This window comes from Rhinolophus sinicus, chromosome 16 (genome assembly GCF_057876585.1).
Source record: "Rhinolophus sinicus isolate RSI-liver-muscle chromosome 16, RSI-T2T, whole genome shotgun sequence".
Lineage (NCBI taxonomy): Eukaryota > Metazoa > Chordata > Mammalia > Chiroptera > Rhinolophidae > Rhinolophus > Rhinolophus sinicus.
The window spans coordinates 151,961,560-151,985,503 of NC_142516.1; the positions used below are offsets into that span (position 1 = coordinate 151,961,560).

Genomic DNA, 23,944 nt, shown 5'->3' on the forward strand with positions numbered 1-23,944 from the left:
GAAAGTAATCATTCACCTTCTGTATATCTGAGTAAAGCCTAATTCATGCTGGTGACACCTGCCGGGAAAACGTTCCGGACCCCACTTTCCTAGACGCACCCACTCGCCCCTAGCGAGCCAGGCGTTGGCTGAGAAGACCAGGGCCCGAGCCTGCGCAGCCGAGGAATCCGCCCAGCCCTCCGATGGGCGGGGATAAATCGGCTACACTCGGGAAGCCGCCACTGCCGGCCCCAGTTAACTTGTCGGGAGAGGGGCGCGTCGCAAAAAGTCGCGGTGGAACCTCCCTGCGGTGTACAGACTTGTCGCTTTACGGTTCCAGGCACCGCCGAGCTGGGAGATGTCGGCTGCGGGGTTTGTGGAGCCCTTGGGTCCTCCCAGCAGCTTTGCGAAGCGGGTCCTGGTGACCGGGGGTGCTGGTTTCATGTAGGTAACAGCGTCGCTGGCCGAGTAGTGGCTCCCCCGAAACTCCAACCTTTTCCTGCGGCTCTGCTTGCCCGTGGTAACTTGGGACCAGCTTTGGGTGTCTAATAAGGGGAGGGTCTTAATGCACGACCGGGGTCATCCTACCTTCTAGCCCCTCTTCGGCCCGCGAAGACCTAGTTCCTTTAAAACTGCGACTTTTTTTTTTAAACGCCTTCCTCCCAAAGCAAAAGTGCTGCGGTACTATCCGCCCTCCTGTGTCGCCTGAGATGCGCGGTCGCTCTTCTGATTGTGCCCACAATTGCTGTAAGCTTCTCACCAGCTGCCTCAAACCCCTCCCCACCCCGATACACAGGCCTTGTACATATAGGCGCCAAAGAACGATTTTTGGACTATGACAAGGCATTTATTTATTTAGCTGACTTAAAAATCCTCTCTTGGTACAAACTTTTGATACCTCTTTTCCCTCTTGCACGTACCACATTCAGTCAGCAAGTCTTCTCTCCCTGCTTCCAAAGTATGTGCTCGAGGCCACGTCTCACCTCCCCACCCCCTCCACCCTTGCCCATGTCACTGTCTTTTGCCTAGACTGCTACTGTAGCCTCCTGATTGGTCACACGGCCTTGCACTCTTGTTCCCGTTTGTTGCTCAGACAGAAGTCAGTGTCTATTAAGTAAAAGGGCTTAGAGTTTTACTCCAGTGGTTCTTGTCAGGCTTAGAATTAAACCCAAACATTTTACTGTATCTTGAAGACTCTCAAGTGCCCAAGCATTACTTTTCCAATCTGATCTGCTGCCATCCTACCCCTTGCTTTTTCTGTGCCTGCCACACTTACCCTCTTGCAGTTCCTGGAGCACAGGAGGCGCCTTTCTCCTGCTGAGGCCTTTGCACTTACTTCCCCTTTGCTGAGGCTGTTTTCATCACTCAATTCAGATGTTTACTTAGACATCACTTCAGAGGGGCCTTATCTATCTAAAATAGCCCCTCTCCCTACTAACGCTTATCACTACCTAAAATTATTTTGTATTTTTATGGTTAGCTGCTAATTGCCTGCATCCCCACTTTAGAAAATAACCTGAATGAAGGCAGAGTTCACTCAGCATCTGGAAGAATGTCTGACTCGTTTTATAAAGGTTTTTAGTAGTTGTTTAAATGCGTGAGTACCAATAAGAAACTCTCCCAATGTCTAATGGAAGAAGAGGAACATAGGACTCTTCCCTCTACCCTCCAGCCCATTATCACATCAAGTCACCTCTTCTGATGTGACAGTACCAGGCAGGCAAGGTTCATTTAATGAGCATGAGCACAAAAGGGCAGTCCTGGTGTGAGAGTGCTGGTCCAGAAAGGGTACTCTTTGACAGTGCTGTGAAAGGGCTGTCAAGTACACCCTTTGAGTTCATAATTTGGTCAACGGTTGCCTTTGTTCCTGGGAGCCCAGTGTTTTTGTGTATATGATAAAATCTGCTGGATCATCTCATTTAGATACGCCTCTGGTTCCACTTCAGGGTCCTCAGAAACCCATCCAACTCAGGATGGTTTCAGCTGTTTGTTATTAGCCTTGGAAAACTAGGTTTAGTCTAGGGCACCCCCCGCCCCCGCATTTATACCATCAAATTCTTGTACCAAGAGATAACAATTGCAGTAGGGTTACTGTGAATATAGACAGCTCCTATGCTCATACTAAATTAATTTTTACATAATTATACCTGTAGTCTCTGAAAAGGCACCTTATAGTTGCAGCCCATTTGCACTGACCACCACCCGTTGCATCCTGCACACTCCAAGCATGCATAGACAGCATCATTTGGTTAAGCTAATTTGTTCTTATACCCTGGGCTAGTAAATTGTCTCTTCTCCATAGTATAAAGGGAGTATAAAGCTTTGTATATTTGTATATCAATATGGTTGAGAGAGTTCGTGAAAAGTGGTGTGTGTATATCCAGTATAGGTATGTTATTCCTCTTCTCTTCAAAAATGTGAAGGTATTTTTGAATAGTTTCCTAATACTTGACGACTTAGGGTAACAATCAAGAATTTAGGGAAAAGGTTAAATTTTCTACTAATAAGTTATACTTTTTTTTTTTTTTTTTACAGTGCATCACATGTGATTGTCTCTTTAGTGGAAGATTATCCGAACTACATGATCATAAATCTAGACAAGGTAAGTTTTAAAAATGAGCTGTATGCACTGAAACTTACTTACATTTTTAAAAAGTGTTAGAATCCTGCCATGCTGACATTTTTGTTTTTTTATTTAGTTTTAGCAACTTAGGGACCTATATAGTCATGTGTTCATGCCATTATTTAATTGTACATAAAATCTTTTGAAACTTTTTTATTCATTGTTCTAGCCCATAAAGTAAAGGTTTTAAATGCAGTATTTTTATTAAAAAAAAAAATCTTCACCCTAAATTTATTTTGTATAATCTTGTGAATATTAACCTTTTTTGGAGTCAGGATACTCTGATTATTTGATTTTATTATTTTATAACTACTCCCTCATGGAAAATTACATATTTTTAAAATAAAAATGCAATTAATTTAGTTTTGAGAATTTTCCTATAATAATTGGAGTCTCTGGAGTCTGAAAGTGGTGATTGGTAATCACTTATATTTTGACTTTAAACACATGATGCAGTCAGTTACCTTCATTTCATAAAATGTAATAGTAAAAATGCATAGTCAAAGAATAACCCATAAGTCTTACAAATTTTTACCTGCCTTACCATCACGGACAGTCATTTTTTTCCCCATCTTTATACTGATTTATCAACAGTTAATTCAGGAAAAAGTGTAATGAGTTAAAATATGTGTAACACTGGTGCAGTTGTTTTCCATCACTAATTCCTTTCCAGTAAGAAATGGTAAATTTTTCTAGCCACCAGGGGCTGGAGGCAAATTGGGGCAGGAAAATTTTTTAAAGGAGAGGTTTACAAGAAGTGATTTATTTATTTTATTTTTTTTGTATTTTAAAAAAGTAACAAGCTTACATGTTTTTTGTTTGTTTTTTACTTTTAAGATAACAGAAACCTCTAAAAACACAAAGAGCAAACACTTTAAGAAGACATGTTTTTGTATTACAATAAGATCATCTATTGTCTTTAAAATAAATTGATATAGGAAAAAGTATTACTCATTCGTTGTGTTGTATCTCCACCCTCCCTCCATCTTACTTATTTTAAGCTGGATTACTGTGCAAGCTTGAAGAATCTTGAAACCATTTCTAACAAACAAAACTACAAATTTATACAGGTATGAAAGTTTCTTATAATTATATAATTGTTATACTGTACCTCTTTAGTGGTTCAGACATATCTTCCTACTTTACAAACTTGTGAAATATGGGTTTGGAAAGCATGCTAATTAAAGATCTTTTCAGTTTCCTGTAGTACCACATGATGTAGAGAATACTACTTTTATATTGATACCATATATAAAGTTACATGTGCTTTTTGTTGCCGTGGCAGATCTGTGAGTAGCTGATTGAATTTACATACATGGTTTGTGATTTTTAGGTCCTCACTATCTTTCTTAATAAGGCCTTGCTGGGATTTACAAGACTGGTATAAAGTGGGGTGTGACTCAGGCCAGCAACAGCCAAAAAGGCTACCATACAGCCCATGGGATAGTTTTCTCCCATGAAAGTTGATTGATTGGCTCTGGAAGACCGATTCTTACTAACCACCCTTAGAAGAGTTTAAAGTATAAACCAGAGAGCCAGGTTATTAATTTGCAAACGGAAATTTTAATGTCAGCTATTTGTTTTATGATTTGTGGGTTTTTTAAAAAAGTAATTCTAGAAACTCTCTTTTTAACCACAAATCTCAAAGAATATACTAAGCAAATATTTCATAATTCTCTTCTTCCGTATGAAAGTGTTTCCTTCTGTCACCAAAGAATTGTTGAGAATACATACTTTTAGAAATAAATATATATGTAACATCAAAAGTACTCGTAAGTTTACTTAATTGTGATTAAATACATTTTTCAAAATGTCATTCCAGTTCTTGCACTTACTTTAAATGTATTTCAGTAATGGTTATCTTAAACTTTTAAAAATATGTTTAAAATTTTTCCTGTTAGCATAGTGACCTTAGATTGTCAAGAATGTTGTCATTTTTTTCCTTCCGGTTTTTGTAAGTCCTTTATATATTCTGGATTCAAGCCTTTTACCACTACCTTTTTTCAATCTGTGGTTTGCCTTTTCACTTTCTTAATGATATCCTTTAATCTTATTGGTAGTTGGGGCTCAATAAAATACTATTTCAGACATTTATTTGCAAAATAATATTTTAATTTGGATATCTTATATTCTTGGATGCTGGAGAAATTCATCATTACTGTATTTGACCCCTTGGTTGAATTTTCAAGATATTCTCTATTAAACTTGGGGGGGGGGATTAATTCTTCTTACCGTTTTTTGTTGTTGTTCATATAGTAAAATGGTTCTTATAAATGGGAATACTCATTCAAACTTAGTTTTTTCATGTTTGCTTCTGATATAGGGTGACATATGTGATTCTCACTTTGTGAAACTGCTTTTTGAAACAGAGAAAATAGATATTGTACTACATTTTGCTGCACAAACACATGTAGGTAAGCATTGTTTTATGTTACAGTTATGATGGGCAAATTTTTATTTCCAGTGGCTGACTAGCCTAAATCAAAGTCCAGTAATGGAGTTGAATGGGGTTGGTACTTAATATATGTCTTTGAAAGAGCATATACCATGCTCTACCAGAAAAACAAGCCTGTGGTCATTCTGTCATCAAAATACTTGGAGCTTTTTGGGTCACTGTTATTCATGTGGGTTGGAATGTAACCTTGGGTGCTGTTTTAAAACTTTGAGTTTAACCAAATTCAGAATAGTGATTTCTGCTTTCTTCTGAGGAGATGAATGTATTTAAAATGTATTTTTTATGTTGTTTTGCTTAAGCTGGCTCTTGGCTACAAGGTGGAACATTATATTATTATATGTATTGTTTTGTCCATCTGATACTTTAACATTTTATATTGTGCAATATAACATATATTCAGAAGAATTTAGAAGTAAAGTTAAATGAATGCTGATACTGTGAATAACCATGTAACCATCACGTAAACAAAAGATAGAATGTTGCTGAACACTCTTTAGTAGCAGTAGTATTACTACTGCCTTAACCTAATTTTTTTTTTTTTTTAAGATTTTTTTATTGGGGAAGGGGTACAGGACTTTATTGGGGAACAGTGTGTACTTCCAGGACTTTTTTCCAAGTCAAGTTGTTGTCCTTTCAATCTTAGTGGTGTCAATCTTAGTTGTGGAGGGCGCAACTCAGCTCCAGGTCCAGTTGCAGGGGGCACAGCCCACCATCCCTTGTGGGAGTCAAACCGGCAACCTTGTGGTTGAGAGGACACGCTCCAGCCAACTGAGCCGTCCAGGAGGCAGCTCAGCTCAAGGTGCTGTGTTCAATTTTAGTTGCAGGGGGCGCTGCCCACCATCCCTTGCGGGAGTCGAGGAATTGAACTGGCAACCTTGTGGTTGAGAGCCCACTGGCCCAATCCAACCGGCAGCCTTCGGAGTTAGGAGCATGGAGCTCTAACCACCTGAGCCACCGGGCTGGCCCCCTTAACCTAATTTTGAAGTTACAATTTCCTTTCGTGTAATCTACAGTTTCACTGTCTATATATAGTATTTATCCCTAAACAGTATAAGTTAATTTTACCTGTTTTTATATTTTATAAAAATGTATATGTAACGTGTAGGTTTTTTGGTGTTGCTTTTCATCCATATAGATTCATCCATGTAGTTGGGTATAGGTATGATTTGTTCATTGTGACATACAATATTCCATTCCAAGTATATACCACAATTTGTGCAGCAGTTTTACTCTTGATGGACATTTGGATTGTTTACACTTTAAGCGCTTGTGAACAACACTACCATGAACATTCTTTCACATGTGTCATGGTACACATAAGCATACATTTCTCTGAGTATATTACTAGAATCATAAGATTTGCACACTTCAACATTGAGATAACGTCCAACTATTTTCTAAAGTGATTGTACCAGTTTCTATTCCTCTAAGGGTATCAGATACCTGTTGCTCCAGATCTCACCAAAGCTTAGTTTTCTCAGACTTTTCCATTTTTGTCAGTCTGTGTGTAGCGCTATCTCATTGTGGTTTTAATTTGATTTCTCTGATTACTATTGAAGCAGTGTACCTTTTCTATGTATATTGGCAATTTAGATTTCCTCTTTTGTAACACGCTGTTGAAATCTTTTGCTCTTTTTTAAAAATTGGGTTATTTACTTTTTTTCTCATTGATTTGTAGCAGTTTTGTATATATATTCTGGATACCAGTCCTTTGTTATGTGTGTTACATATATCTTCTCCCACTCTGTGGCTTATCTTTTCATGTTTTTTTCTAGTGTGTTTTGATGAACAGGTGTTCTTAATTTTCATGTAGTTGAATTTATATATTAGGTTGGTGCAAAAATAATTGCAGTTTTGCAATTATTTTTAACCTTTCAAACTGCAATTACTTTTGCACCAAACTAATATCTTTTCCTTTATGTTATGGTTAATGGTTCTTGGGTCTTAAGAAATTCTCTGTTGTCCCAAGGTCATGAAGATAATCTCCTATATTATCTTTGAAAAGCTTGATAGTTTTGCTTTTCACATTTAGATTTGTAATGCATCTGAAATTGATTTTTATATACAGTATGAGATAGGAGTCCAGTTTCTCATCTGGAGTCAGACATGCTTCCCTTGCGCCACAACGTGCCTGATAGGAATCCAATTTCATTTTTTTCTATTTGGATACCAGTTGGACCTCTACCACTTATGGAAAAGTTCGCCAGTTTCCACTGCCCAATCATATATCAAGTATCTTTATATGAGTATCTGTTGAGTCTTTATCTGTTTGTTTCTACCTTTGCTGATTACACAATTTATGGATTACTAATATGGTGCTTTGAAATCTGGTAGAGCAAATCCATCTACTTGGTTGATGATAAAATAGTTGTATATTCCTCCTAGCAATTATGAACTGCTTACCAACGTTTGCTATTGTTAATATTTTGTGGTTTTGTTTTATTTTTCCCTGATTACAAATGAGGTTAAAAACTTTGTTTATTGGACTATTCTCCCCCTTTTCTAATTTGTATGTCTTCTTTGGAAAGTTTCTATTTAAGTCTCTTCACCGTTTTCTAGTGGGTTGTCATTTTTATCCTCAGAGTTTTTGTAAGTCCTTTATGTATTCTGGGTTCAAGCCTTTTGCCATTACCTTTTTCCAATCTGTGGTTTGCCTTTTCACTTTTTTGGGGGGAAAGGTATGGGGTGGGGAATAAAATCTTTATTGGCTCCATATGAAATTACATAAACTCTACTCCCCTACATACTTAACAGCTTAATGTTCCTTATGTTTCATTTCTTCAAATACATCTTAAGTTGCTTATTTACACAATAAAAACAATGTCCCACATCAAAAGACATACTTCTCTAGTTTAAAACTATTGGAATTAGTCTCAGAAGAGCTCACTTAATTGAACTTGATATTAGATCTTTCTCAGATTATTCTGTGGCATCTCCCAATTTTGCATGATACTTGCAGTACCCTTAAGCTGTCGATCAGTTCTTCTGGTCTTTATTTAAGGTCCAAAGAAAGAAGATGGAAATGGACTGAGATAAAAAGGATAGTTTTATATATGTTCATGTAGTGGATACATTCAAGACATAAATGTGAGAGAAAAAGTATCTCTGCAACAAACTGTCTCTGCTCTGGGTTATTAGCTCACCTCTCTGAGCCTTGATTTTCTTATCTCTAAGACAGACACATCCTAGAATCTTTCTGGCTCTCTTTTTATTCCTATGTTCTACAGTTTGGTTTTAATTTAAGATGCACAACCTGAAATGCCTTTTCACTTTCCTAATGGTGTCTTTTATTCAATTGAAGTTCATTTCGATGAAGTAAGGCTTATCAACCTTTTTCTTTAGGATTAGTGCTCTTTCCTACCTCCAAGATCATGGAGAGATTCTCTTTTATTCTCTTCACATAAAAGTTACAGTTTTGTCTTTTACATTCAGATTTCTTCTCCATATCAGTATAAGTTTGACTCAACACCATTTATTGAAATATTCAACCTTTCCCCCGCCCCCTTTATTGTGGATGGAGTGCCCATTGACTCATGGTTCTATTTCTGGGCTCCTGTTCTGTTCCACTGGTTTTTGTCTGTCCTTACGCCATTACCACACTGTGTTAATTACTGTAACTTTATAATAATGCTTGATACAAGCAAAGCAAACCCACCTTTTTGTTGTTACAGAAAATATCTTTGACTTTGTTGATCTTTTCTATTATATGCTTGTTTTCAACATAATGAATTTCTACTCTTAAAACTTCATTGTTTCATTATTTCTAGTTCATTTAGATTTTTTCTCTATCTTCTTGTGATAATATTTCACTTATTTTCAGCTTTTCTCTAATACATACATTTTAGACTACAAATTTACTTCTAAATACCACTTTATCTGAAGCCCACAAGTTTCATGTGCATTATTTTCATTTTTTTTTTTTTTTAGGAATTGATTTCTTTTTCAATCCATGGGTTTTGTAGAAGTGTATATCTTAATTTCCAAACACGTATGAATTTTCTTGTTACCTTTTTATATTGATTTCTAGCTTAATTATAATGCTTAGATAACATACTGTATGATTTCAGTTCTCTGTGCTGCAACTTGCTTTTTGGCTTAATGTATGGTCAATTTCTGTAAATATTCCATGTGTGTTGTAAAGTATGTGTACTCTGCAAATGTTGGGTATGTTGTTTTTTACACATACATTAGGTTAAATAAAGTTGGTTAATTGTGTTCTTTAAATCTCCTGTATATTTCTGGTGAATTGAACCTTATGAAGTGATCTTTCTTCCTTGGTGATGTGTGCTGCCTTGCAGTCCATTTTGTTTGACATTCATATAGCTGTGTTGTTTGGTTTTTTTTATGAAATGTCTTTTTCTGTAGTTTTATTTCCAACCTCTCCCTGGCTTTATGGTTTAGCTGTGTGTCTTATAAACAACCTGTGTTTGGAATTTCTTTTTTTTTTAATCCAGTCTAACCATCCCTGATATTTACCCTAAGCATTGAGTTTGTTGATATAGTTGGATTTATTTCTACCATCTTACTATGTTGTTTCTATTTTTCTCACCTGTTCTGTTTCTTTAAAAAAATTAAAAAAAAAAAATCTTTCTTGCCTTTTAAAAAAATTCCTTTTAAAAAAATCCTTGCTTGCTTTTCTAAGGGCTTGACTAAGGAACTTTTCTTATTCAATTTTTCTTCTACTAGTTTGGAAGCTATATATTCTGTTTGTATTCTTTCAGTGGTTACCCTAGATATTATTACAAGCATAATTAGCTTATCAAAGTCTAAAGTCCACAAAACCATTGCCTTCTTCCAAAATGATTTCAAGGATCTTAGACACTTTAACTCCACTTATCTATTCCCAACTCCTTTTATCTAGAATTTGAAGTCTGTCTTGTTTATTTTCTGTTCCACTGGAAATCATGATTTCTATTTTATATAGTCAATATTAATTTGTATTAGGGGTTTGCAAAAATGATGCTATTCTAATTATGTGATACATTCTTCATTTATTAGCTGGAATCCCTAATAAAAGCAAATTTTCCTTATAAATTGTTGGGTTACCCTGAAATTGAATTGATGCAGAAAAACCAGGTAAAATGCTTGATGCTTTTTGTTTACTTACTAAGTTTTATTATAACAAACTGGTTTCCTAGCATCCCTTTTCTTTTTTTTTTTAGTATCATTATGAATTCATAGATTTTTACACATTTAATCTATTGTGGTTATTGTTATTTATGTCCAAATTGACCCGCTATTGGCCATTGAGAACCTCTTCTAGTGGTTTCCTAAGTCCTTGGGGACCCAGCCTTAATCGTCTTTGATAGTCGTCTTATTCTCTGGTGTGGCAGGTGGCTCATCTTCAATTTTTCTTCCCCGGATCTGGTATCAGCCCCTTCTCTACAGAACCCTAGCTCCTTTTTGGTGGGAAATGCTATTTACATTATAAACGCTTGTTACCTCTTATTGGACATAGTTTCTAGGCTTTTTCAGTGGACAGAACTAGGCACTCTGTATTTATTTGTTTATTTATTTAAGATGAACTATATCGTGAGTTTATATAGAGAGATCCAATTCATATTCAGTTTTTTTAACCTCATTGACCTTAACATTTATATCTTTTTTCCCTTACCCTAAAAACTGTGATACTCGATAGCACCATCATAAGTACTTATTTTACTTTATCCCACAACACACACAGTAGTACACGAATGACAATACCAACATTATGTCTAGCTAATTTTTTTTTTTAACTGAAAATCCTTTCGAGAATTGCAGGGAAGTGGGGGGTTGTTCTTAAGTAGTTTCCCACCAGGTATATGGTCAAAATAGTTTGTTTTAAAGTAACTTGAAATACTTCTTCTCTGCATGGTTATATAACCAAATAAATACACAGCTTTATTTGTCTCTTTTTGCTTCTGATTTTTAGAATTGCTTTTCTTCTTCTTGATTTAACTTTTTTAATTATGCAAAATACGTACATAGTTCTAAAGTTAAATTTACCAAACAAGGTATATTTAGAAGAGTCTAGTTTTTGTCCCTGTCCTTTCCACTGTGTTCTCCTCCTTTTTCCCCTATAGATAATTTTAAATGCTTTATTTTACAGTTTGTCTTTCTTTTTAAAAAAGATGTATAATCTACTGCCCTTCTAAGAGAAAGGTAGCCTACTATACACATCTTTGTCCATCTTTCTATATAATACAGTATATCTTAGGAGATCATTCCATAACAGAATGTAGAGATACTCCACGTTCTTTTTTCTTTTCATCTTACTCCATTGTGTGGATGTATGATAATTGGGCTGATTTCCTACAGTTTGCTATTTTAAATAGTGCTGTAGTGGATAGGTTTGTGGGTGTCTTTTTGTATTTTTTTCAGTTGTTGTTGGGAGAGATTTCTAGAAGTGCGATTGCAGGGCATATTTGTTTGCTAGTGCAGCCATTACAAGATACCGCAGACTGGGGGCTTAAACAGCAGACATTTATTTCTCAGTTTTAGAGGCTGGAAGTCCAAGATTAAGGTGCCAGCAAGGTTGGCTCTTTTCTCAGGCTTCTCGCCTTGGATTGCAGATGGCCATCTTCTCATTGTGACCTTATATGGTCTCTGTGTGTCCCTAGTTTCTCTTTTTGTGTCTAAATTTCCTCTTTTTTTAAAGGGCACCAGTCACATTGGGTTAGGACCCACCCTAATGGCCTTATTTTAACTTAATCACCTAATTAAAGGCCCTGTCAATATATATCCACATTCTGAGCTACTGGGGGTTAGGGCTCCAACATGAATTTTGAGGGAACTCAATTCAACCCCGTTACCTTGGGTTAACGGGTAAAAGCATATGTAATTTGCCGAGATATTGGGAAATTTTCTTCCTTAGGGTTTGTAAACATTTTGTATTTTTACTTCCAACATATAAAATATTTTTTTCCTCGTAGCCTCACAATAGAATGTGTCAATTTTCTTTTTGTTTTTTTAATTTTTGCCAATCTGATATGTAAGAAGTGGCATCTATGAGTTTCTAATTTGGATTTTTCTTATGATCAGTATTAGCATCTTAAGCTTAAGGAACTGTGTATTTCTTGTCTAAACTATTTGTTTATGTCTCCTAACATTTTCCTATAGGGTTGTTCCTTTTTATTTTTTATAACTTCTTTATAGATTGACTATATTAACCCTTTGTTTCTGAAAAATTCAAATATTTTTCCGTTTGTCATTTGTCTTTTTACTTTGTAGTTTTTGTCTGTGTGGTTTTCTTTCTTTTTTTTTTTAACCATGCAAGAACTTTTATGTAGTCAAATTTATCAATTTCTTTTCTTTTGCTTCTGTATTATGAGCCATAGTTAGGAAAGTTCCCTTCATTCCAAGATTTTATAGAATTGATTCTTTAAAGTGAATTTATTTTACAGTAATTTAACAACAGTTATTATTGTTTTCAGCAATAACAGATTGAGTTGAAAAGCCTAGCACCCTATTAGCAGAAACTGGAAGTTTCAAAATTTTTTAAATTTAGGAACATTTTAAATTTAGAGGTATCATTTGTTTTTTCCTTCATAGAATTAAAAGTGTTTCCTACAGATTTAGCACTGATAGTTTTCTAGATTCTAAGAATTTCCATGTACTGTGTAATTTAGGCTTAAATAAATCATAAATAGCAATGTGTTTTTATGTTATTTTAAAAACTTGCAGTTATGAATGAAGAGAAGTGAACAGAGCTTTCCTTAATCCTGAGTCTACCCTTAGGTATTTGTTTTGTCCCTTGGGTGGAATTGTTCTAGTTTTTTTCTCCTTTTTTCAGATCTTTCCTTTGTACGAGCCTTCGAATTTACGTATGTTAATGTTTATGGCACTCACGTTTTGGTAAGTGCCGCTCATGAAGCCAAAGTGGAGAAATTTATTTACGTTAGCACAGACGAAGTATATGGAGGCAGTCTTGATAAGGTAAGCTTTAAAAGAATGTCTATTTCACTTACTTAACCATAGACCACGTAGCAAATCTGTCTTATTAAAACCAATAAAAAATCAAGTAGTTTGCAAGCAACTTACATTGAGGAAAAGCTGACCCTGACCCCTTCTCTTCAATCTGCAATCCCCACTTCTGAGAATCAGCCATTTGCAATTCTCTTTGCCGTTTTTATGAGGTTAACTTCTTTCTTCTTGTACCCCTGTCACCCTACTGTGTCAGACATGACACAGCCAGAGTGATTTTTAAAAACATTCCTGAGGCCTGCAGTCCCAGAAGCAGAGAACGCGTGCAGCAGAGGTCACACTGTGGGGAATATCTCTCCTCCCCATGTGATCAAGAAATTACAACCAACAAAAACATACTAGAGAGAGAAAACTGAAAAGTGTAATCTGGAGAGTGAAACGATCCGGGAAGAATCTCTCTTTAGTTCTTTGGAAGAAGGTGGAAAAAAGAAACGTCTTTAAAAATGGCAGTGGTATCAATTCCTCAAGTGGGCATGGTTTATTGAAAAAGAAGAGCAGGAATACCTTAAAACTGAAAGGAGAAAGGTCACCCCAGGTCCGCAAGTGGGCTCCTATCCTGGCCACAGTCCATCCTCGGATGTTGCTGCCGTGCCTAAAACAATAACAAGTAAATAAAGGTGTGAATGAAGCAACCATCACTGATGTTCTGACTAGGAGAAACAATGCACACCGTCACCAGATCAAAGTAGCATGTGTCCAGGAAAAAGGCAAGCCCCTGGATGAAGCTCTGAAGAAAGCCCTTCCAGGTCACCGCAAGGACTTTCCTTCGGCTCTGCTAAATACTCCAGCCCGGTTGGATGCTCATGAACTTTGTGCTGCCTTGATTTAAATGAAGTGAAAATAGAAATATAGTATGCATATGGAAAAATTAGGAAATTCAAGACAATTTCAGAAATAAGGATAAAAATAACAAAGTCTCTGTTTTGAGCTTCACAGACATAATGTAGGTTAACAGTATATAATGGGAACTTTTTTTGTTTGATAAAATAGAAATTTCATATATTCCCTCTCCCCCAAACCCCACAAAAAAAAATGTGAGATCATGAGATTATTCTTCGCAAAGCCTGTTAATGTCTGGACAGTGGCCTTGACATGTGGACAGGTTCCACACGTCTCTGGCCTCCCTCCCTCAACCTCACCTCCCATTTCTCTTCCCTCTCACGAAGCTTCTTGTAGCTCCTTTGAACACACTTCTGTCTCTGGGCCTTTGCACTTGCTGTTCCTCTCTGCCTCCTGCCTTAGAGGGTTGTTGTAAACTTTAAAGAAGTTACTACATATAAAGTGCTTAGAAAAATGCTAGGCACATAGTTGGGGTTTAATAAATGTCTTGTTTTTTAAATGTGATTAAGATTTTAAGTTTGTAATGTTTTCTGACTTTTCTACTTAGAAAGTGCTATGCATAATGCTTACTTTTTTTTAAATTTATCTTTTTTAAATTAGGAATTTGACGAATCTTCACCCAAACAACCTACAAATCCTTATGCATCATCTAAGGCAGCTGCTGAGTGTTTTGTACAGTCTTATTGGGAACGATATAAAGTAAGAACTGATTTTTAAAAAAATTGAGTCATTTTTCTTTGGACTTAGGTGTTAAAATTCCAAGTTAGCATTAGCTACATTTCATTTTTTTGAGTAGAAGACATAGATTGAGAATAGTTATCTATTAAGGAATTTAAAAAAAAAACTGATTTCCTATAGTGTGTGGACAACGTAGGACCTACTTCTTGTTGAGTTCATCATTTGAAGGAATGCTTTGTGTGGATATTTTTCCTACTTCAGTAACATGTAGAGTGTTAACAGCTGTTGTGAGAAGCCCTGTTGGAATATCCTGGTTCCCAGGAATCGTCTGAGTGAAGGAAGTCAGGGAGGGCAGATTCCCTTGTCTGCTGCGCACGCCCCTCTGTGTGAGTCAGCTCTCTTGGCTCTCATGAATGGGAGGTAGACGTCCCCAGGTGGCTCCCACAGTGTCAGTGCGGGAGTCTTACCCAGCCTGACTCATCACCTCGAATCCCCTGGAATTGGCTTCCCATTGATCTTCTTTTCGAGTTACTAGAGACTGGGTCAGAAAGACCAGCCTAAGAATGACTTACGATTCTCTTGACTTTTGTGTTCCAGTAGCATTGGTCCCTTTCTCTTTCATTAAGTCTTTTTATTTGTAAGGATTGGTACAGTAGAGAAAGCCAACTTGAAGTTTAACATCTAACCAAACCCAGAGTCCTAGAGGTGGTCTCTGAAATAGTCAGGTGGAAATTTCCTTAATTTTCTTCTATCAAGCCTACAAACCTGCCTACATCTATATTTATCCTCCTCTTATCCCAATAAAGAAAAAATTCCTCTTCTTCCTTTTGGAGCCTCTGCCTTTATCTGAATCCCATCCTCTCCTGTCTTTTCAGGAACTTTACATTAGAAAAAAAAAAAAATCCCTTTGCTTCTTTTCTTAAGGTGTGTGGAATTGTTTAACCAGAAGTGCCCATATTTTAAAACTGCTTATCTTTAGATAATCATTATTATTGGACCTTTCCATTGTCTCACTATCGGATACTCTTTAAGTTTCCAGTTGTCATCACAAGAAGCAGTAATGTTTATGGACCACATCAATATCCTGAAAAGGTACATTTTACTTCTGAATTTGTAGGATGTTTTCATGATTGTAATTTATTATTTAAAATAATCTCTCTTCAGTTATTTGTCCAACGTTTATGTTGTAATTATACAAAATTTATAAATGCTATATTGGCCACAGGCAAATCTCTTCTGGTTTAGAGATTGAAGGCTTGAGCTCACGTCTCAACCTGGTAATTCACCAGCCGGCATGACCTTAGCCCTTTCAGCATCATTTTTAAATTGAGGAGTAATGACAATATTAGAAAGGATTGTGAAGGATCCAGTGAGATGATATATGTGAAAATGCCTGGTCCTTTGCAGGATTCTCAGGCACTATGGAGTACTCCCTTCACTACTGTCACGCTGCAGTTTAGACTCCTGCTTTGCAGTCAGACCAGTATGTCAGACTATACAGAAATGTAAAAGCTAGTTAGAGAGTGATGCAGGAAGCTTGTGCAGAAATTTGTCTTACAGTCAGCTGGCTAATGGTTCCTTAGCTCCTCTTTATTGTTGCAGGCTTGAATGTCTTCCAGAAAGTAGTACAAGTAGTGAATAAAGAAATGCACTGAAAAGCCTGAAATTGCCTTTTGGTTGGTTCTGTATCATTAGGCCTAGTTTTAAGTAACTATTTCTCTCTCTCTCTCTCTCTCTCTCTCTCTCTCTCTCTCTCTCTTTCTCTCATTTTTTGGAATATCTTGAACAGGTTTACTATAAATGTAGTAACTTACCTTGCCCTGTTTAACATAAATTTTCTTTGAATCCAGTGGCACTGGAATTTGCTTTTTATTAATTTCACCAGCACTTACTGGTTAGGTATTATATGTAAAGCAATAAGTAAGATAAGATTCCTGTCCATATAAAATCAAGACAGAGATAAGATTTGTGATGAAAGCAAATTGTTCACAAAGACTTTTTCTGAATGTTCCCACTGTTTATATTGTTTTATTTTCATATTTTTCTAGCTGATAACTTGTTTTTGTGAAATAGGAAGATATCGTAGAGTTCTTTTACTTATCCAAGTTCTAATAGGTTTTTTTCTTGAAATCCTGATAAGAATTGGAATATATCCATATGTATAGTTCTTAACAATAATAATGTAACCTTATAAATTCAGATTCATATTAATGAGCAAAGTTCCAACGTCTGAAATTGTATTTAAATATTCTTTTAGGTTATTCCAAAATTTATATCTCTACTACAACACAACAGGAAATGGTATGTTATTATTTACCTTTGTACCCATGTTTGTCTGGTATGTTCATAGTATTTGGTGACAGTCTTTCTTGACCATCGTAAAGTCTTAGAGTTGGAGGCCATAGAATTGAATGTCTCAACAAATTTAAGAACTCCTTGTATAATCGATGTAATAGTTTTTTAAAGTAATTATAATCTATTTCATCTTTATAATTTACTTACTAAGATAATTTTAATTCTTAAATGATTTATTCTAAAACTTTGAGATATAGCATGAAATTTACCATCTATCTTTATATAACTGCTTTTTCAAAGGATTTATTTAATTCAAAGAACTATAGATATTTCCTCAAAATGAATTTAAGATATAAAATTGATGAATTAAGTATTTCTCAGGGTCACTTACATGTTTGCTATGTTCCTACTAAGTACCTGCAGGAGGCTTGGAGGTCATTCAGGAACTATGGATGAAATTTAGAAAAGTCATGAGAACTTGTGTTTTCAGTAAATATTTCTAGGATTGCCATGGGAATTGGCTTCTCTGGAGTTGTACCCATTTGTTGTGTTACCCTGGCTTGGGAGAACTTACTTTTTTACATTTTATGATTCCCTTTTATTTAATCTTTTTAAAGCTGCATTCATGGATCAGGGCTTCAAACAAGAAATTTTCTTTATGCTACTGATGTAGTGGAAGCATTTCTCACTGTCCTCAAAAAGGGGAAACCAGGTGAAATTTATAACATTGGAACCAATTTTGAAATGTCAGTTCTCCAGCTTGCCAAAGAACTAATACAACTGGTATGTATATGTTGTGAAAGGATAGTATTTTCAAAATTATCACTAAATTAGTGACAGTCATCACTAATTTAGTCAAAGTTAACAATTTACAGCTTAGTGAATTGAAGTGAATGAGGAATAAATAAAATTCGTAATTATGTATACAATATATATGCCATTTATGTCACTTGAAATTACATCACTCATTTAGTAACAGTTTTTCAGGAAAAAAATCCTAATACATTAAATGTACATACCTAATAAATGACACACCTCAATTTCAGAAATGTAAAGTATGTCTAGAATCAAGGAACAATGATATATAAATAATTATAGTTATGAGTGTATGTATATATTAGTGAACATCAATTATACATTCCAGGATTTAGTAGAAAGGGAGACTGAGTGTGTGAAAAAACTTTTGTTTTCCTTTACACTACTCTCAGAATACTCTACTCCAAATGTGTCGATTTTCCACACCAAGCAATTCTCAGACACCAGCTGGGTGTCCTACAATTTAACTGAATTTTCATACTATCTACCTGGAGATAGCATCAGATCCCAGAGGTTAAGGGATCAGTCCCACAGACTGCCCTCGCTTCACATGCCAATTTTAAGACCTGCTCATTACCTGTGCTTCTGACCAACCAGCTCTAAATCAGGTAATTTGCGAGAGTTGCTCACAGAACTCAGGGAAGCAGTTTAATTTCCGGCTTACCAGTTTATTACACAGGGTATAACTCAGCAGCAGCCCGATGGTATGAGGGAAGGGGTGTGGCATGTCTGGGCCCTCTCCGGGCATGCCATTCTCCCAGCATCTCCATGTGTTCAGCAGAAGTTCTTCAAACCATGTCCTCTTGGGTTTTTATGGAGGCTTCTTTAAGTAGACATGATTGATGAACTCATTGGCCATTGGTGATTAATTCTACCTTCAGCCCCTCTCTCCTTTCCCCTCCCCAGCTCTCACATGATTAGTTCCCCTGTCAACCAGCCCCGATCCTTAGGGGCTTTCCAAAATCTCTTAACGTAAACTCTGGTGTGGTTGAAAGGGGCTTGTTTCATATAGCAAAAGACACCTTTGTCTCTCATCACTTAGGAAATTCCAAGGGTTTTAGGAACTCTGCGCTAGGAACAGGGATGATGACTAAATATATATCTTATTATACATCACAGTATCACAATGAGTAATAACCAAAAGCCAAAAAACTTATTTTCTGCCACAGTGTACAATGTGTATTCTTTTTGAACTTCAGATAGAATTTGGGTTACATAGTATAGAACGTGTTACTAAAATGCTGTTCATTTTAGCTGTCTTCCCCACTTTGAGGAGGTTGGTTGTCTTATCTTTTGAATCAGCTATTGAATGTCATTGTTATTCTCTGGTCCCATTTTATCATTTGACTCAAAAGCCTTCTCCATGTTGACAGATCAAAGAGACCAATTCAGAATCTGAAATGGAAAACTGGGTTGATTATGTTAATGATAGGTGAGTAACAAGTTAAAACACTGGGGAAAGATTGTAAAATCTTAGATACTTATAAAATTATCAGATATATGGACTTAACAAGAAACTACTTTATCAATTTTGAGTTTTCTGCGAAAATATTTTTTCCTAATTATAAATGTCATAAGAATAAAATGTAGCATTTTTACTTACTAGCTGTGTGACTTAAAGTTATTGACCCTTTCCAAGGCTGAGGCATCTTTGAGAAATAATATCTTCCTTTTAAAAAGTATTTTATGGTTTAATTGTAATGCATATAAAGTACCCAGCCCAGGGTGTAGAGCACAAGAGTCTTAATAAGTTTATGTGTATTCATTTATTCATTCATTAAACATTTAGGTGTGATGTGCTGCATTCATACCTAGATTGTGGCTGAAATAAGAAAAGGATAAACCACACAGAGGGTTCGGCATCTGGGATGATAGATGATTTTTAAAAAATATACACTTTATTTTATAAATTTTCTGTAATCATGTTGTCAGGGAGAATTTTTTAAAGGAAAACTTGAATTATGGTAAAGATGAATGGACACACATTTTTTTCTTAGTATTTAAATCTGTAAATAGGTATCCACAATGTCGTTTCAAATCTATTTTGTTTTCCAAGACCTACCAATGATATGAGATATCCAATGAAGTCAGAAAAAATACATGGCTTAGGATGGAGACCTAAAGTGCCTTGGGAAGAAGGAATAAAGAAAACAAGTATGTAGTGAATTGGTCATTTGGTAGGGGGGTTCAGAAAAAGTTAAAGCACACTTTTATTTTCAGAACACTACAAATTCAGCAGAATAGTGTGATAAATCATTTTTACTTTTCAAATTGTTACATTTAATATAGTTCTAGCAATAGTAATATATTTCCTAAGCATCTTGAATTTCATAGACTAACTTCTGATCAGTCTTCCTATATCTTATTAGCATTTATCAGATACCTATTTCATTTATTCTCAGATGCACATTGTTTTACTCTTTTCATATCCTTGAAAAGTATGTATTTTATAATCCCTAGTATCTTAAAATTTTATGCAGCTTTATTCTTTTTTAGTGGTACGTTAAATAATAATCCATCTTAAGATCAGTGGCATCTTAGATATGATGAAATATAGACAGTTTCAGTCTTTGAGTGTCTTGAGTCTTTTTATATTGAAACAAACAAGTAGAAAGCAAACTGACTATGTACAGAAATATTTATTAAAATAAGTGTCTGTACAATCTCTGTATCTGTTAAAGTTCTATTTAGAAATGTATTCATGAGAAAAAATATGCCCAAACATAGAAAAAAAGTCCTGATTCACAGCTTAAAATGTAAAATACTAGTGTTGAATTTTAAAAAGCATATTCAAAGATAATTTATATTTGATTTTGCAAATAAAATAATTTCACGTTAACAGAAGGAAACACATCATCTCACTATGCCTATAATGCAGTATTGCTACGTTTACATGAATAAAATATTATGCTTATTTTCTATAACTTTAAAACCAGTGCAAATCCTTTCCCCCTAAATTCCTTAAAATCAGAGTGTCTTTTTTTTAAAATTTTTTTAAATTGGGAAATATTGGGGAACAGTGTGTCTTTCCAGAACCCATCAGCTCTATGTCAAGTTGTTGTTTTCAATCTAGTTGTGGAGGGTGCAGCTCACTGGCCCATGTGGGAATCAAACCGGTGAGCTTGGTGTTATGAGCACTGAGCTCTAACCACTGAGACAACCAGTGGCCCTAAAATCAGAATGTCTTAAACACTTATACTAGCAAATTCAATATGAAAAAGAAAAAACAGTTGATTTTAAAATCTGAATTAAAATTTAATTAATGGATGTTTAGTGTTTTATTTTTGATTTTTGTCTTCTGTTTTTTCCTTTCAGTTGAATGGTATAGAGAGAATTTTCACAACTGGAAGAATGTGGAAAAAGCATTAGAACCCTTTCCAGTACAGCCACCATTTGTATAGTCAGGACAGTTTTTGGAAAAAGAAGAAAATTTTCCTACCTCGACAAGTGATGTATCATCAAGGGACCAAATGAAGTGTCTTTTCATTTGGAATTACATTTGTGACTTTTTGTACAAAGTCCAAATGCAATATGCCTCAATATTTAGAAGAGTTTTAGTATTGGCATAGAATTTAAATGTCAAAATTCTTTCAAAAACCTTTTCTCCTGACAATGTGGAACCAGTAGAAATAGAAAGACTCTTCCATAGGAGTAGACCAGGAAGGGGGAAATCTCCTGGTTCTCAGAACAAGGACAAATAATAGCTCTGGGCAGCTGACAGCTTTGCTGGCATTGAACTCAGCTTCCCAACCTTTCCCGTTGCCTGGAAGGTCTCTAAGTTTTCATTTTTAGGCGACATAGGAAGAGCCTTATGGCCTCATTCATCTTTTTAGAAGGTATGGTATTGTGCTACAATTGCTTTAAAAATGGAACAAAGTCAGAGCACTTTTTAACTTTTGATAATTTTGTAAAACCGATTAAGTTAAATTTTTTTTAAAGAAGGACATTGTTTTTGTATTTTCAAAATCAGTCATTTAACTATGTATAACCTCGTATCAGAGAAATTCCATCATGTATTTACTGTTTAAAATGATTTTATTTATAAAATTATCAGTATTTTAATGTATTTAATATAGATTATGGCTTTTTTTTAGTAATGTATGTTTTCATTTCACTGTAGAAAAAGTTTTAAAATACTTGATTATATAGTTTGAAATCCTCTTTCCCCTAAAGAGTTTAAGACGATTTGAAAAAGTAACTGATAGGATACTGCATTGAGAAATGTAAAAGAGACAAAGATTATGCCCAGCTTTCTGGCTTCAGAGCATGACTGATGGCTTGTTTTCTCTGTAAAGTGGGAAGCAAGGTCAGTAACTCAGGGGTGGTTGAGGGAGGGGATGGCAGTAGAGTAAGGATCTTGAGGCTGTGGAGATTGGGAAAAGAGTAAGCAGATCCAAAATTAGAGGATGTGCCAAACAGGAATGAAGCGCAAACTGAACTTGAACACTGTAACTTCAAAATTCTGAGATGTAGTAAAAATAGTCTAGATTGAGCTAGAATTGGACATAGTGTGCATCAGGAGGGACAGAAGGACTAGAGGGTGAGATTAACTAAAACGGTGCTCCATTGGTCTTAGTTGTGCAGGGAAGAAAATGCCTCTTGGAGGTAGCCTGTAGCTCTAGAGAAAATGGAGACGGGGAGTGGGCATAAGGGAGGGCAGGGGAGAGCTCCGGGAGGCTAGGAAGTTACAGGCAGAAAATGGGACCAACTGAGAGCAAATGGTCTTTGGTGGAATTTGGTCATTGAAGTTAGATGACAAAATAAAAACACTCTATGTCATTTGTTCTGTGTCATATTTTTGGGTACACTTTTATTTCCAATTTTAATATACTGTATGATTTACCTTTATTGTTAGACTGATCTCAGGAGATGATCTTGACAGGCATTAGGAACATATGGAAAACCAGTTTGTTAAAAAAACAAAACAAAAAAAACACAACTTTATGCAAAAAATATATATATATAAAAATAATGGGGCACAGGGAAATGTAAATTAGAACAACAGTGAGATACCACTACACACCTATTAGGAAAGCCAAAATCTGGAACACTGACACCACCAAATGCTGAAAGAATGTACAGCAACAGGAATTCACATGCATTGCTGGTGGGAATGCAAAATGGTACAGCCACTTTAGAAGACAGTTTGGCGAGTTTTTACAAAGCTAAACATGCCATACAATCCAGCAATCGCATGCCTTGGCATGTACCTAAAGGAGTTGAAACTACGTCCACACAAAAACCTGCACAAAGATATTTATAGCAGCTTTATTCATAATTGCCAAAATTGGAAGCAACCAAGATGTCCTTCAGTAGGTGGATGGATAAACAAACTGGTCCATCCAGACAATAGAGTACTTACTAAGCTCTGAAAAGAAATGAGCTGTCAAGCCATGAAAAGACAAGAAGGAAATGTAAATGCATATTACTTAATGGAAGAAGCCAATCTGAAAAAGCTACTTACTGTGTGATTCCAATACTCTAGACAAGGCAAAACTATGGAGACAATAAAAAGATCAATGGTGGCCAGGGGTGGGGAGGGAAGATGAAGAGATAGGGCACAAAGGAATGTTAGGGCAGTGAAAATACCCTGTATGATGATATAATGATGGATATATGTCATCATACATTTGTCCAAGCCCATAGAGTGTACAACACCAAAAATGAACCCTAATGTAAACTATGAACTTGGGGTGATTATGATGTGTCAATGTGGGTTCATCCTTGGTAAAAAAAAAAAAAAAAGTACCACCCTTTTGAGTGATGATAATGAGGGAGTCCATGAATGTGTGGGGACAGGGAATATATGGGAAATTTCTATCTCCCTTTCAATTTAGTGGTAAACCTCAAACTGCTCTAAAAAAATAGTTTAAAATAAAAATTAAGAGCAACCTTAGAAATAAAGAAGGTTGAGTTATAGTGAAAGTTTTGGTCTCAAAGAGGCCTTTGAAAGCTAGCTCTCTCATCACTTGCTTTATACTCAACTTGCTGCTATATGGCTTCCATTCCACCTCTACTGCAGGAGTTCTCCCTATTGTCACCAGTGTCAAAGACCTGTCCTGAGAAATGTCATCTAATACCAGGGCTTCAGTTACCACCTTTTTTTTTTTTTTAACTTCAATTTTCTTTTTAATCTCCAGCCAAGATCTCTTTTCTGAGCTAATCTCCAGTTTAAAAATCTCATATATCCAATAGCCTACTCGATATTTGCAAATTGATGCCTTTGGAGCACTTCAGTCTCAATATGATTCTAACCCCTGGTGGTTCCTGTTTTAATAAATGAAACCTGGTAGTCA

General features: G+C 35.7%; 1 protein-coding gene across 3 annotated transcripts; it reads left to right on the top strand.

The window, feature by feature from the left end:
* Positions 1-201: 201 nt before the first annotated feature.
* On the top strand, positions 202-22,427 carry TGDS (TDP-glucose 4,6-dehydratase). 3 transcript variants are annotated; one of them, XM_019737187.3, is made up of 12 exons: positions 203-423; positions 2,515-2,581; positions 3,604-3,672; positions 4,926-5,016; positions 12,829-12,971; positions 14,460-14,558; positions 15,570-15,629; positions 16,795-16,838; positions 17,450-17,615; positions 19,022-19,080; positions 19,705-19,802; positions 20,964-22,427. In XM_019737187.3, the coding sequence occupies exons 1-12, from the start codon at positions 338-340 to the stop codon at positions 21,047-21,049; spliced, it is 1,068 nt and encodes a 355-aa protein (XP_019592746.1). In that variant the 5' UTR covers positions 203-337; the 3' UTR covers positions 21,050-22,427. The 3 variants fall into 3 exon arrangements, with proteins under 3 accessions (XP_019592748.1, XP_019592746.1, XP_019592747.1); XM_019737188.3 differs by having other exon boundaries at positions 295-499; XM_019737189.3 differs by lacking the exon at positions 19,705-19,802 and having other exon boundaries at positions 202-423.
* Positions 22,428-23,944: the final 1,517 nt, after the last annotated feature.